We start from the raw sequence: 13,693 nt of genomic DNA, 5'->3' as shown, positions 1-13,693 counted from the left end.
CCGGGTATGATCGCGCGTATATACTTGCGCCGGCTATATTGTTTACACGCGTATAATATGTGCGGGTATGATCCGCGCGTTAAATATTGCGCGAGGTATATTGTCACGGTATCATATTATGTGTGGGTATATTGTCCAACGCGATATATATTTATGTGGGTATATTGTTCACGCGTATAATATTGTGTGGGTATATTGTCCACGCGTATATTATTTGTGTGGGTATTATTGTCACGCGTACTTATATTGTGTGGGTATATTGTCACGCGATTATATATTGTGTGTGGTATTATATGTCACGCGTTAATATATTGTATGGGTATATTGTTCACGGATACTATATTGTGTGGTATATTGTCACGCAGATATATATAACTTGTATGGGTATATTGTCACGCGTATATATTGTGTGCGGATATATTGTCACGCGTATATATATTGTTATGGGTTATATTTGTTCACGCGTATATATGGTGGGTATATTGTCACGCGTATAATATATCTTGTATCAAGAGCGGATAATACTAGGGGGTGTACAACGGAAAAACTTGGAAAATAGCTGGCCTATTTTCACGACTCACATTATTCTACTTTGCCTTGCGGAGTTCATAGAATAATTTCATGGTATTGCATTAGCAGAATTCTTTGCCCTCTCTTAAAACAAGACAACCGCTTGTCAAATTACGCATACCTCCTAGCGGAGATATCGGCTCCTAACCTCCCCTCCCACATGCCCAAACGCCTACCTGACATCCACTTCTGCCACCATCCTACACGACGGTAAGCATTTGCTATCAGGTTTCCGTCACCATATGGGAGCGCTGATAAATTGATGTTCATATGCCCAAATTTTGTTACATGTTTTTACTACACTTTAGTAACTGAGCTGCGTTGATAAAAACGTTTGATGGAGCCGGCACTCCATCATGACGGGCCGCTAGCCGTGCTAGGAAAGATAATGGAGATAAGGGCAATAGGCGATGCCCCGAATGTCACCTAATTGATAACCGAAAGCGCGCTCCATTCATAAATTTTACTCCGCGAAAACCGAACTTTTCACGAAGCAACGCTTAGCGCGTTTTTTTAGGAATGGTGGCAGAAGCTTGGATTCCGCAGGTGGCGTTTTGGGCATGTGGGGAGGGGAGGTTTTAGGAGCGATATCTCGCCTAGGAGTATTCGTAATTAACAAGCGCTGTTGGTCTTGTTTTAAGAGCAAAGAATTCTGCTTAATCGCGAATACCATGAAATTATTCTAGACTCGCAGGCCCAAAGGGTAGGAATAAATCGTTTAGTCGTGAAATCAGCACTATTTTCCCGTTTTTCCGTCTGTTCACTCTACGTGTATTATCCGCCTCTCGATTGTATGCGGTATATTTGTCACGCGTATATATTTGATCGTGGCGTTATATTGTCACGCGATATATATATATGTTATGGTTATATTGTCACCCGCGTATATATTGTGTGGGTATTTGTCACGGCGTACTATATATTGTCATTGGCGTATATTGTCACGCGTATATATTGTGTGGGTATATTGTCACGCGTATATATATTGTATGGGTATATTGTCACGCGTATATATTGTGTGGGTATATTGTCACGCGTATATATATTGTATGGGTATATTGTCACGCGTATTTATTGGTGGGTATATTGTCACGCGTATTTATTGTGTGGGTATATTGTCACGCGTATATACTGAATTGTAAAATGAACTGTGTAGATAAAACACATAATTTATAGTAAAATTACAATTATTTGTTATAATAGTGTCTTAATTTACCTTGACAGGCAGATCAACCAATCATTATCGCAATCGGAAATTCCAAAAGACGATAAATAATATGTGTACGTGTGTGCGCGGGTGCGTGCGTGCCAGCTATATAATAGAATATAATAGAATAATATAATGTAAATGCAACCGTTATGTAGTCCCAGCACATATTGAAATGCTCGTGGTGGTGCACCTGGCTCAACTGTTAATGCCATGCTATTAGACGATGTCAATGATTAAAGCTACCACAGCATCAATGCCCTCATTACCACCGAACCGTCCTGTGAATGATGATGCAGTTCTGCTAGATCGAATTCATTAACTTATTTAGGCCAATTTCATTTACATTTTAAATGAGGGGGGGGGGCGCGCGCCCCTATTGTTTTAATATATGAATTAAACAGATTCCCTAAATCTCTTATCTGCTACATTTATAAATAATTAATTAGGTTAAATTATGTCATCGATACGAGTATATGATTACGTTCACGATCCAGTAAAGATAATACGCAAGTCTTCAGCCATGCTGAAGATTATTAACCAATTGCATTCACTTTCTGGGCTGGCTCTCATTGTTTCCACAGTGGGAAAGATACAAACTAAGCAGTAGATTGATAGACAGGCGATGTTAAACTTTTTCGTTCTTTAAACTTGTTTATGTGGTGCATGTTTTACTGTTGAATGGTGTAATAACGACATTGATATTATCTAAAAATTAATTTTATACATCGTTAACATACAGAGCACCTATACTTTGGCAAAGATAAAAGCATACATGCTCCTTAAAGTTTAAAAACCCTTTATTATTACTGGATAGGTACTATTTCATATTAAATATTGGTCACTTGGGGTGTAGTAACATACTTGAACATTTTTAAATTGAGTATGGCCAATATTTAAACTGCATTAGGTAATAATCGCCACCCGAAAAAATCCAAGTCTAACATTGTCATATCCCTGAATAAGCATTTACAACCCGTGGTTATAAAACAGAAAACAATCTCTGACACAACTATTTTGGACTCAAAATTATCAGTTATGATTAAAAAATATTATCAGGATAGACTCCTGATATTATGCAATACATTTTTTCATTGTTCTCTTACTTTGGCACTTGTACATAACACGGTGTATTTAGCAAGTCTATTAATTAGTAATAATCATGCGACTCAGATACAAATATTCACGACTTTTAACATTTTCCAATCGCACATGGTACCTGCAACAATGCAGTGACACAACTAGTTCACAAGGTTTTTAAAAAAACATGAAATTCTTCTAATGAAACTTTAGCTATATTACTGCAAAACTTTCCGTCGGTGCCTGACACCAATGCTTTAAGTGACACGTAGTTTGGTTTCGTGTGATCATATTGGTTTCTGCCCAGAAAAGACAAGAATAGATGACGTTGCTTAACAATGAATTGTCTGCTGTGTAGAATGTTTGGCCACTGCACAAGTTTGCTGTGTGAAATGCCCATCGTGTTGTGTAGATAGTCAAACTTCAACTTAAATTGGTGGTTTCCTAAACACAAAAACAAGAAATGAGAATTGAACACTGTATCAATGGCTCAGTTACCTTGGATTGCTTATAATAATTTACGTATCAACACGTACATCTAAAAAGATGTAATTACGATTTTATTTGTGCTTTGTTGATACGAGTCGACACACCAACATACATATAGCATTGTAAATTAACTAGCAGCACTTTTTCTTGAAATTCTGACCTAGTGTAAAATGAATAAGCATGCATGGGCAAGACGAAGAGTATCGAGATTGCATGATAATCCTATACATCAGTGGAGAATTCCTACATGCTCCTCCTACCTGTCATCCATATTTTTGGATTGAGTAGAAGCATCTGTTTCATCTCAAGTTTTGAAAACCCACATTCTTCTTGCACTGTGAACCTTAGAACCTGTAAAAATATCACATTCAAATCATTAACATAATGAACAGTGCATTAAACTAAATGGGAAACACTCGCCAAAAAATACAATCTTACCTGTTTACTCATAAAGATATACTTCAAATCATTCTATCTTCTAATCCACAATGTTCATTTATCTGAACAATCTGATACATGCCCAACAAAACAATGTAATCATTGAATGTAAACTCACCTTTATCTTTTCTACTGGCCACAAAAGAATCTTTGGAGCTGTTGTTACTACACTTCTAACCTCGTTGCCACTAAGGTGAAAGTCCTTTTGTATATAACCCAACTTTCCATCAATCTGCCTTGTGGTCATGGAAAGAACTCGAGGTGCCACTATGGCTATACGTGTGATAGCTTCTGTTGTGAACTTCTTTGAATGGAAGTAGTTCAAGCGAATCTATAAGATAGTCAATCATGCAGTTAGTGTTTTTCAAAACAATATATTTACAACAAAATAATTACAAATACATGGTAGAATACATGGATAAATTCATTCCCAGGAATCTGTGGTGCTGATGCACCTCCAAATATATATATATATATATATATATATATATATATATATCAGAAGTAGATAATAGGAAAGGAGTGTGACTTCAATAAACAAGGGTGATTCGTCATTTACTAGCCTTAGAATACCTACGATTTACTACGCGTAACTCAACCAACTTTAGCTCAAATCGTACACAGTACATTCGCCTAGCATCGTGCAAAATCGTTTCCTCGTATACACCCGCAATACGGAGATACAGACTAAAACGTATGACACAATTCTCCATTCTGTTGCCAGCAAACCGAATGTATAACCCGCCTAACTTGAAACAATAGGCAGCTACTAACGACTCTACCGCACTCTTGTGCCTTCGGCGATGCGGTGTGGCTCGCTGGGAAATTGGACATCAACGCAACACTCGGCGAGCTAATCTTTGACCTATTTACAGCTGGTATGACCCCCCACACGCCCACCGCAATCAGCAGCAGCTCCAGCTCCAATCTCCCAGCGAGCCACACCGCATCGCCGAGGGCACAAGAGTGAGCAAAAGTCGTTAGTACTGCTTATTGTTTCAAGTTAGGCGGGTTATACATTCGGTTTGCTGCCAACAGAATGGAGAATTGTGTCGTACGTTTTAGTCTGTATCTCCGGATTGCGGGTGTATACGAGGAAACGATTTCGCACGATGCTAGGCGAATGTACTGTGTACGATTTGAGCTCAAGTTGGTTGAGTTACACGTAGTAAATCGTAGGTATTCTAAGGCTATAGTAAATGACGAATTTCCCTTGTTTATTGAAGTCACACTCCTTCCCTATTATCTACTTCTGATATATATATATATAGCCACCATACATTTTAAGATCCAAACACAGATGCTGAACATTTGACATGAAAGGCACTTTCCTAAACCACAAAAATTTATGCCTTCAAGTTTTATTTAGACCTAAAATAATTTTTCTTATTTAACTTTTCACAGATTTTTCACAGCTCATTAGCATTACAATCATAATGCAGAGTTACCTGTAAGTCATCTAGATCTTCTTTTAATATTAACGGGTTTTGTGAGATAAAAGCACCGGTCTCCATTCCGGTCAGTCCGATATCACTCAAAAACTGAATGTACACCTTCACGTCCTTCTCAAAGTCCAAAGCTACGAGAAGGTCTGCTGCACCCTTAGTCTTTTCACACTTGTGAAGGTCAACTCCCATTTTCACTAGATGTTGAAGGCATGTAGACTCATTCACGTATGCCGCTAGTGTAAATGAGGTTTTCAGCACAGGTCGAATTTCGGAAAGATCCAGTTCCTGCTTTGGCAGCCTATCAACTAGTTCGTCCAGATCTATATCAACTTCACCAACATCCAATTTTACACCATTGGATTTCTCCCTAAGAGACGGTAGGTTCTCGCCCTTGTCCGATAGTGATGCCTGCTGCAAAGTGCCATCATTAAAGGGAACGTCCTCCCGCATCGGCGTTTTGGAAATATCTGAGCTGGATGGCTTCATTTCACGAGCACTAGCAGTGGTATTGGTTTTATGACATCCTCTTCTGTTACACGAGGCCAGGTACCCAACTCCGACTCGACATTGTTGTGTGATTAATACATTTTTGCTGTTCACGACAGCATTGAGCAGTGCCATGCCTTTTATAATGCTAGTTCTTGTACATGCTGATGAGGCCATTATTATCGCGTTCGCACCTGCCTTTTTTATAGATTATAATGTCAATGTAGACAATTGATGCGGCGTATGTTTCACTGACTCTTCATAATCATAGCATGCAATTGATTATTGAATTGTTCATTACAAATACTCGCTTTACAATCACTCGCTTTCAAATACTTCTTTACAAATAATTAATACCGGTACTCGTTTCGATATTGTTTGCCTGTGAGCACACTAATTACTTGCAGCGCAACAAAACTTGTGTATCACAAACAACTGCTTAACAGCTTCACCGTGACCCATCAGAACAAACTAATTAACTTGGCTCTGTTCTGTTACAGTAAAAAGACCCTCGGACTTTGAAGACTAATAATAATATGAGCCTGAGGTTACAATACAAGCACTGGATGGGCGCAGCCATGCTACCTGCCTGCAAGCTGCTGCATGTGCGTTACATTTTTTTGTAGTTCGCCATAATTAGATGTAAAACTGTTTGGTTTTGCCAAACAATAATATATTGTTAGCTGAAATTATTATTAAATCAGTTGGCATCAAGACGAAACGGAGATTTGCCTATGCATCTGCACGCGGCTGCTGCCACGGGAGGCCCTGACGTCATCGTTGATATTGGTCGCCGTGAGTCGTGTGGGATTTGCCATTTGATGCAGTGTGATGGCGCGTGACTCTTTACCGTGTTGTGGTCACAACCGAAAGTGACCTTTGCGTGGGTTGAAGAAAAGACACAGCAGCATGGCACAACGCATAAGAACTTACAGTATGAGCTCAGAAGCTAGCAATCACTTCCATAGCATTAATGAACATCCGGTCGATGATATTTCGCTAGAGTTTTTCTATAAACCTCACACTGTTACTCTACTGACAGTTTCCATCCTCGGATTGCTTTATTCCGTGTTTACAAGGTAAAATAAGTGGCCCAAGGATAGAGAACATGGGTCTCAATAAAACCAATGTGCCTAACCCTAACCCTATATTATCTATCCTTGAACCAAATAAGTTATATAGTGGTATTGGCAGTGCTACTAGTTTCATGGACACTTGCCAGCATCGATAATGAATCTAACCATGTTATATACAATAACAATACAGTAACAATGTACAATAACAAAGTAACAAAGTAACAAGTACAATAACAATACAGTAACAATGGGTAATAATATAATCGGGCTTTTTTTTCTGTGATCTGCAGTGTTGCCGTTGGTCTGTCTATTTGATCAACTTTGTCTCTTTGCATCTTCGATATCATATGATATAGTTCCTTGAACTTTTAAAGACTGATGTTTATGAGGTTATAACACATACATAGTGGTCACGTTAACTTCGGCATCTCAGTTCATAATAATATTAATACTAATAGTCTGGGTCTGAATCTTTTTTATCATTTGTCATCCCCACCTAACCACAGGCACTTGGAACGTCTCAATAAAAAAAAGGTAAATAAACACGAAATGTATTTACTACCAGTCTTAGTGTTTCTCTACTCTATGTCACCTATTATTGCCGATAATTACCCGTAAATGCCGGTCAAATGCTCATCTGCAACACACTAGTACACCGCACGCCCGCCCTTAGCTCCAAGAAACGGTATTGCTAGGGTTGGAATATGGACGTATATATATATTGACGTTATTGACGTATATTGACGTTAGTCACACAGCCTGGTCGGGTTAGCCTGCCCTGTGCACAAACACCATGAATAAGAGAGCAGGTAGGAAAGTGTGATCGCAAAATTCGCTCGACGCTCGTTTCATTTCACACCTTCACAGCACGAATACACATCCAACAGCTTCCATCTTGGTATCTATGTGTAGCTAAATGTTTACTTGTTCGAATTATAACTCTGTCCTTTGTCCTTACCTACTCCCGCCAGAGATATCTCGTGAAATCCTGCAGGAAATGTTCTCCGTGAAAATGTAAAGAGGACGTATCATCCAAAAATCCCTAACGGCGCTACTTTCGATCGATCACTGCGTGTGTGTGTGACGTCATGCCCGCGCGCATTATGCTTGGTTTGGCGGGCCTCGAAACGGAGGCTCGGAGGCAGGCAGCAGCTCATCCTGGCATGCAATGCGCCGCCATTACTCGTGTATAAACAGACATCTCGTCCTCTTTACAAATTACATGCTCTACATTTTCACGGAGAGAACATTTCCTGTAGTAGTTTACGAGATATCTCTGGCGGGAGTAGGTAAGGACAAAAGACAGAGTTATAATTCGAACAAGTGAACATTTAGCTACAGATAGATACCAAGATGGAGGCTGTTTGTTGTGTTTCTGTTCTGTAGTCGTGTGAAATGAAGCGAGCGTCGAGCAAATTTTGCGATCACACTTTCCTACCTGCTAACTTATTCATGTTGTTTGTGCACAGGGCGGGCGTGCGGTGTACTTGTGTGTTGCAGGTGAGCATTTGACCTGCGTTTACGTGTAATTATCGGCAATAATAGGCGACATAGAGTAGAGAAACGTTAAGACTTTAGTAGTAATTACATTTCGAGTTTATTTACCTTTTTTTTTATTGAGACGTTCCAAGTGCATGTGCACCTAACAGTAACAGTAACACATGCAGTTATCGTAGACTGCAGTGCTCAATTTTAAGGTTTTTTTGGTGTTTCACTCATTATATGACGAGAATAAAATATTGATAATGTGGTAAATGATGCTGGGATCAATGACGTATAATAATAGTAATTAAATGTTGCATGAAATTTATTTCATAACATTTACATTAACACTGTGTCAAGTCACAGATGAGCAAAAATTGAAAATTAACAAATTTCAAAAAAAAATTTAATTTAGAGGTTGGGCCACCGGACAACCACGGAAGCAATTTGTAGTTGCCCGAGAGAAAATCCAGTCGTTACGGACGACCGGACGACTGTTAAAATTGAGCACTGGACTGTGTATAGTGCCTTGGGTAAAGCTACTACAAGAAAGAATGAGAGCACCTAAATGCCAGACCTGATCCTTTAAACTGTATATATGACATGAACAAGGAGGACCTATAAATAGCATTGTATTTATTTTGCAGGGATGATAATGTTGCAGAGGAAAATCTCATTAGTGGATTGTGTGCTGTGGTGTTTTTCTTCTTGATTGTGAGTGTTCTCACATTTCCTAATGGTAATTATATTAATATTTTTTCATTTTAATAGTAGGAATGCACATAGTTTGTTATTCGCAGAAACTTCATACATAACTCGTAGTCATAGTCATAAGTCATAAGAAAACACTTATTACACAAATTCGCTATCTCATCATCTAAGGGACTAGGAGTCTAACGAAAAAGCAGAAAGTCAACGTTAATAAACTTAACAAAATGCTACTGCAGACAGCAGTAAAAACGGTGCCTATTTCACAATTAACTGAGAGGAAGGAAGAGAATTCCGGTCCTAAGCTAAGTAATGAATGACACAAACAGTAAAACGCTGCCACTATCGCCAGCTTTCGCACCTAATTCGTACTCAGGAATATGACTAGTACTACTACTAGTAATAGTATATAATATACTAGCCGTATTCCTGGGCATTATTACTTACTGTAAGAGTGTTAAAAGTACAATAACACCATTGAAATTACGTCTCAGTAAGAATAATGGAACACTTCCAAACTACATGCAGTTCACACTCGTACACTCAGGATAGAGATAGCAAAGATTGAGTGAGCCCATGAGCGAGAGCGCCATCTGTCGTGGAGTTTGGAACACTGCTTGACTATGGTAGATAACGTGCATATAAATCAACGAGCACAGTCACTTCGACTTTTCGTTGATTTATATGCTCTGCCGCTACTACCACAGACTAACGGATACCGGCATCCGTTAGTCTGTGCTACTACCGTTTGTTATCTCTGTCATGCCGGCAGGGGTGACGTCAGAAACCCGCTTATAACACTACATGAAATGAACCCTGAGGTTTTGTGTGACGTCGCCGCCCGGCGTGGCATTGCAACGATAATTGCGTCCATATATAGCTACTAAACACATACTCGTGTATCTACTTATGGTTGCGCCAAAAGTTCCAATAGAAGCAATTTACTAGGCATTAATGCCAGCATGGTTTCTCAGAATGAGAAGAAACTATTACATTTTACCCCAAACATTTTTAACGGAAAGATCTGTCTCCTGTGCAGCCCTAGCAGGGTATAGCCGAAATCTTTCACCATCAAGTGAAACAGTTACAGGTGTTAAAACGAAAAGAAAACTAAGCAGTTGCCGTATATAAAACAAATCATACATTCACCGCATAACACAATTTAGACATTAACAACATAAAGGCCGCCGCACACCAGCCGAGTTTACAAACCGAGTTTTCAAATCCACACCGTTATCCCCGCTTTAAACAATTTGCGTTGACGTGCTAAACTATTACACACTAAACCCACTCGTCGACTCGACATTGTTGTGTGATTAATACATTATTTGCTGTTTCATCGAACAGCATGAGCAGTGCCATGGCCTTTTATAATGTAGTTCTTGTAGCATGCTGATGAAGGCCATATATTATGCGTTCGCACTGCCTTGTTTTATAGATTAAATGTCAATGTAGACAATTGATGCGGCGTATGTTTTCAGCTGACTCTTCAACCAGAATCATAGCCTGGCAATTGATTATTGGAATTTTGTTGCATTACAAATACTCGCGTTTACAATCACTCGCTTTCAAATACTTCTTTACAACATAATTAATACGTCCACTCGTTTCGATATGTTTGCCTGTGAGCACACTAAATTAACTTGGGCAGCGGGCAACAAACTTGTGTATCACAAGTTCAACTGCTTAACAGCTTCACCCGTGACGCCATCAAGACACAAACTAATTAACTGGCTCTGTTTGTTACAGTAAAGAAGACCGCTCGACTTTGAAGAGCTAATAATAATGATGAGCCTGAGGTTACAATACAAGCCACTGGATGGCGCAAAGCCATGCTACCTTGCCTGCCAAGGCTGCTGGCATGTGCGTTACATTTTTCTGTAGTTCGCCATAATTAGATGTATAACTGTTTGGTATTTGGCAAAACAATAATATAATGTGTAGCTGAAATTTTATTAATCAGTTTTTGGCATCAGAGCGAAACGGAGATTTTCCTATGCATCTGCACGCGGCTGCTGCCACGGGAGGCCCTGACGTCATCGTTGATATGTGCGCGCCGTGAGTCGTGTGGGATTTGCCAATTTGACTGCAGTGTGAATGCGCGCGTGACATCTTTACGTGTTTGTGGTCAGCAACCGACACAGTGACCTTTGGGTGGGTTGAAGAAAAGACACATGCCAGCATGCACAACGCATAAGAACTTACAGTATGAGCTCAGAAGCTAGGCATCACTTGCCATAGCATTAATGAACAGTCCGTCGATGATATTTCGCTAGAGTTTTTTTCATATAAACCTCACACTGTTACTCTACTGACAGTTTCCATTCCTCGATTGCTTTATTCCGTGTTTACAAGGTAATAATAAGTGCGCAAAGGATTAGAGAATCTGGTCTCAATAAAACCAATTGTGCCTAAACCCTAACCTATAATTATCTTATCCTTGACACCAAATAGTTATATAGTGGTAATTGCAGTGCACTAGTTTCATGGACACTTTGCCAGGCATCGATAATGAATCTATACCTAGTTATATACAATGGTAATAATATAATCTGGGGCTTTTTTTTGTCTGCGATCTGCAGTGTTGCCGTTGGTCTGTCTATTTGATCAACTTTGTCTCTTGCATCTTACGATATCATATGATATAGTTCCTTGAACTTTAAAGATCTGATGTTAGAGGTTATAACACATACATAGTGGTCAACGTTAACTCGGCATCGTCCAGTTCATAGATACATATTAATACTAATAGTCTGGGTCTGAACTCTCTTTTATCCATTTGTCATCCGCCGCCTCCGGGCGGCGCCCCCGGCCCGTGCCCACCTAACCACAGGCAGCTTGAACGTCCGCTCAATAAAAAAAAGTAAAGTTAAACACGAAATGTATTTACTAGCAGTCTTTAGTGTTTCTCTACTGCTATGTCACCTATTATTGGCCGATAATCTACGCCGTAAATGCCGCGTCAATGACTGCATCTGGCAACACACTAGATACAGAAACCGCACGCCGCCCTTAGCTAAAGAACGGTATTGCTAGGGTTGGATACTCGGACGTATTATATATATTGAACGTAATTGACGTATATTGACGTTACAGTACACCCAGCGCTGGTCCGGTTACGGCCTGCCTGTCACAACCACCATGGAATAAGAGAGGCACGGTAGGAAAGTGTGATCGCAAAATTCGCGTCGACGCTCGTTTCAATTTCACACCTTAACATGCACGAATAGCACATCCACAGCTTCCATCTTGGTAATCTACTGTGTAAGGCTAAATGTTTACTTGTTCGAATTATAACTCTGTTCCTTTGTCCTTACCTACTCCAAAGCCAGAGACTATTCTCGTGAAATCGCTTGCAGGAAATGTTCTCCGGAAAATGTAAAGAGGACGTAATGCATCCGCCAAATCCCTAACGGCCGCTACTTTCGTTCGATCACTGCGTGTGTGTGTGACGTCATGCCCGACGCATTATGCTTGGTTTGGCGGGCCTCTGAAACGGAGGCTGCGGAGCAGGCAGCAGCTCATCCTGGCATGAATGCGCCGCCATTTGACTCGTGTACTAAACAGACATCTCGTCTCTTACATGGCTGCTATCATTTTTCACGGAGAGAACATTCTCTGTAGTAGTTTACGAGATATCTGCTGGGCAGGAGTAGGTAAGGAGCAAAAGACACGAGTTTATAAATTCGAACAAGTGAACATTTAGCTAGCAGATAGATTAACGAAAATGGAGGGCTAGCTTTGTTGCTGTTTCTGTTTTTGTCAGTCCGGTGGAAATGAAGCGAGCGTCGAGCAAATTTGGCGATCACACTTTGCTAGCCTGCTAATCTATTCATGTGTTGTGTGGCCAGGGGCGGCGCGTCGCGTGTACTGTGTGTTGCAGTGAGCATTTGACCTGCGTTACGTGTAATTATCGCAATAATAGGCGACATAGAGTAGAGAAACGTTAAGACTTTAGTAGTAATTACATTTCGAGTTTATTTACACCTTTTTTTTATTGAAGAAGCGTTCCAAGTGCATGTGGCACGCTAAGCAGTAACAGTAACACAATGGGCAGTTATCGTAGACTGCAGTGCTCAATTTTAAGGTTTTTTTGGTGTTTCACTCATTATAATGACGAGAATAAAATATGATAATGTGGTAAATGAATGCTGAATCAATGACGTATAATAATAGTTATTTAAATGTTGCATGAATTATTTTATTTCATAACCATTTACATTAACACTGTGTCAAGTCAATATATAAATTTTTATCAAATGATGAGCAAAATTGAAAATTACAAATTTCAAAAAAAATTTAATTTAGATGGTTGGCCACCGGACAACCCAACGGAAGGCAATTTGTAGTTTGCCGAGAGAAAAGTCCAGTCGTTAGCGGACGACCGACGACTGTTAAAATCTGAGCACTGGACTGTGTATAGTGCTCTTGGGTAAAGCTACGCACAAGAAAGAATGAGAGCACCTAAATGCAAGAGCCTGATTTCCTTTAAACTGTATATATGACATGAAGCAAGGAGGACCTATAAAATAGCATTGCTTTCTTTTGCAGGATGATAATGTTGGGGCAGAGGAAAATCTCATTAGTGATTGTGTGCTGTGGTGTTTTCTCTTGATCTGTGAGTGTTCTCGACATTCGCTAATGGTTAATTATATAATATTTTTCATTTAATAGTAGGAATGGCACATAGTTTGTTACTAAAAAAGATG

The 13,693-nt window shown here is 39.7% G+C and overlaps 2 protein-coding genes across 4 annotated transcripts in view; one reads left to right on the top strand and one right to left on the bottom strand.

Moving 5' to 3' along the window:
* Window positions 1–2,559: 2,559 nt before the first annotated feature.
* Window positions 2,560–6,316, bottom strand: LOC106810037 (transcription termination factor 3, mitochondrial-like). Its single transcript, XM_014813304.1, has 4 exons — window positions 5,233–6,316; window positions 3,903–4,115; window positions 3,607–3,697; window positions 2,560–3,301 (listed from the first exon to the last, which is right to left on the bottom strand). The coding sequence occupies exons 1-4, from the start codon at window positions 5,893–5,895 to the stop codon at window positions 3,024–3,026; spliced, it is 1,245 nt and encodes a 414-aa protein (XP_014668790.1). The 5' UTR covers window positions 5,896–6,316; the 3' UTR covers window positions 2,560–3,023.
* Window positions 6,317–6,519: 203 nt separating this feature from the next.
* The window catches only part of LOC106810036 (phosphatidylserine synthase 1-like), a 19,846-nt gene continuing 12,672 nt past the window's right edge, over window positions 6,520–13,693 (top strand). For 2 of the 3 annotated variants that reach the window (XM_014813302.1, XM_014813301.1), the window contains exons 1-2: window positions 6,520–6,797; window positions 8,924–9,015. In XM_014813302.1, the coding sequence (XP_014668788.1) occupies window positions 6,628–6,797; window positions 8,924–9,015 (262 nt within the window). In that variant the 5' untranslated portion in view covers window positions 6,520–6,627. Of the gene's footprint in view, window positions 6,798–8,923; window positions 9,016–13,693 lie in introns of those variants that run through there. The other variant, XM_014813303.1, reaches the window with a different exon arrangement.

Source organism: Priapulus caudatus, unplaced genomic scaffold (assembly GCF_000485595.1).
Source record: "Priapulus caudatus unplaced genomic scaffold, Priapulus_caudatus-5.0.1 Scaffold405, whole genome shotgun sequence".
NCBI classification, from domain to species: Eukaryota; Metazoa; Priapulida; class Priapulimorpha; order Priapulimorphida; family Priapulidae; genus Priapulus; species Priapulus caudatus.
Note: the sequence above shows the minus strand (reverse complement) of the source record. Positions and strands in the feature narration are given on the sequence as shown.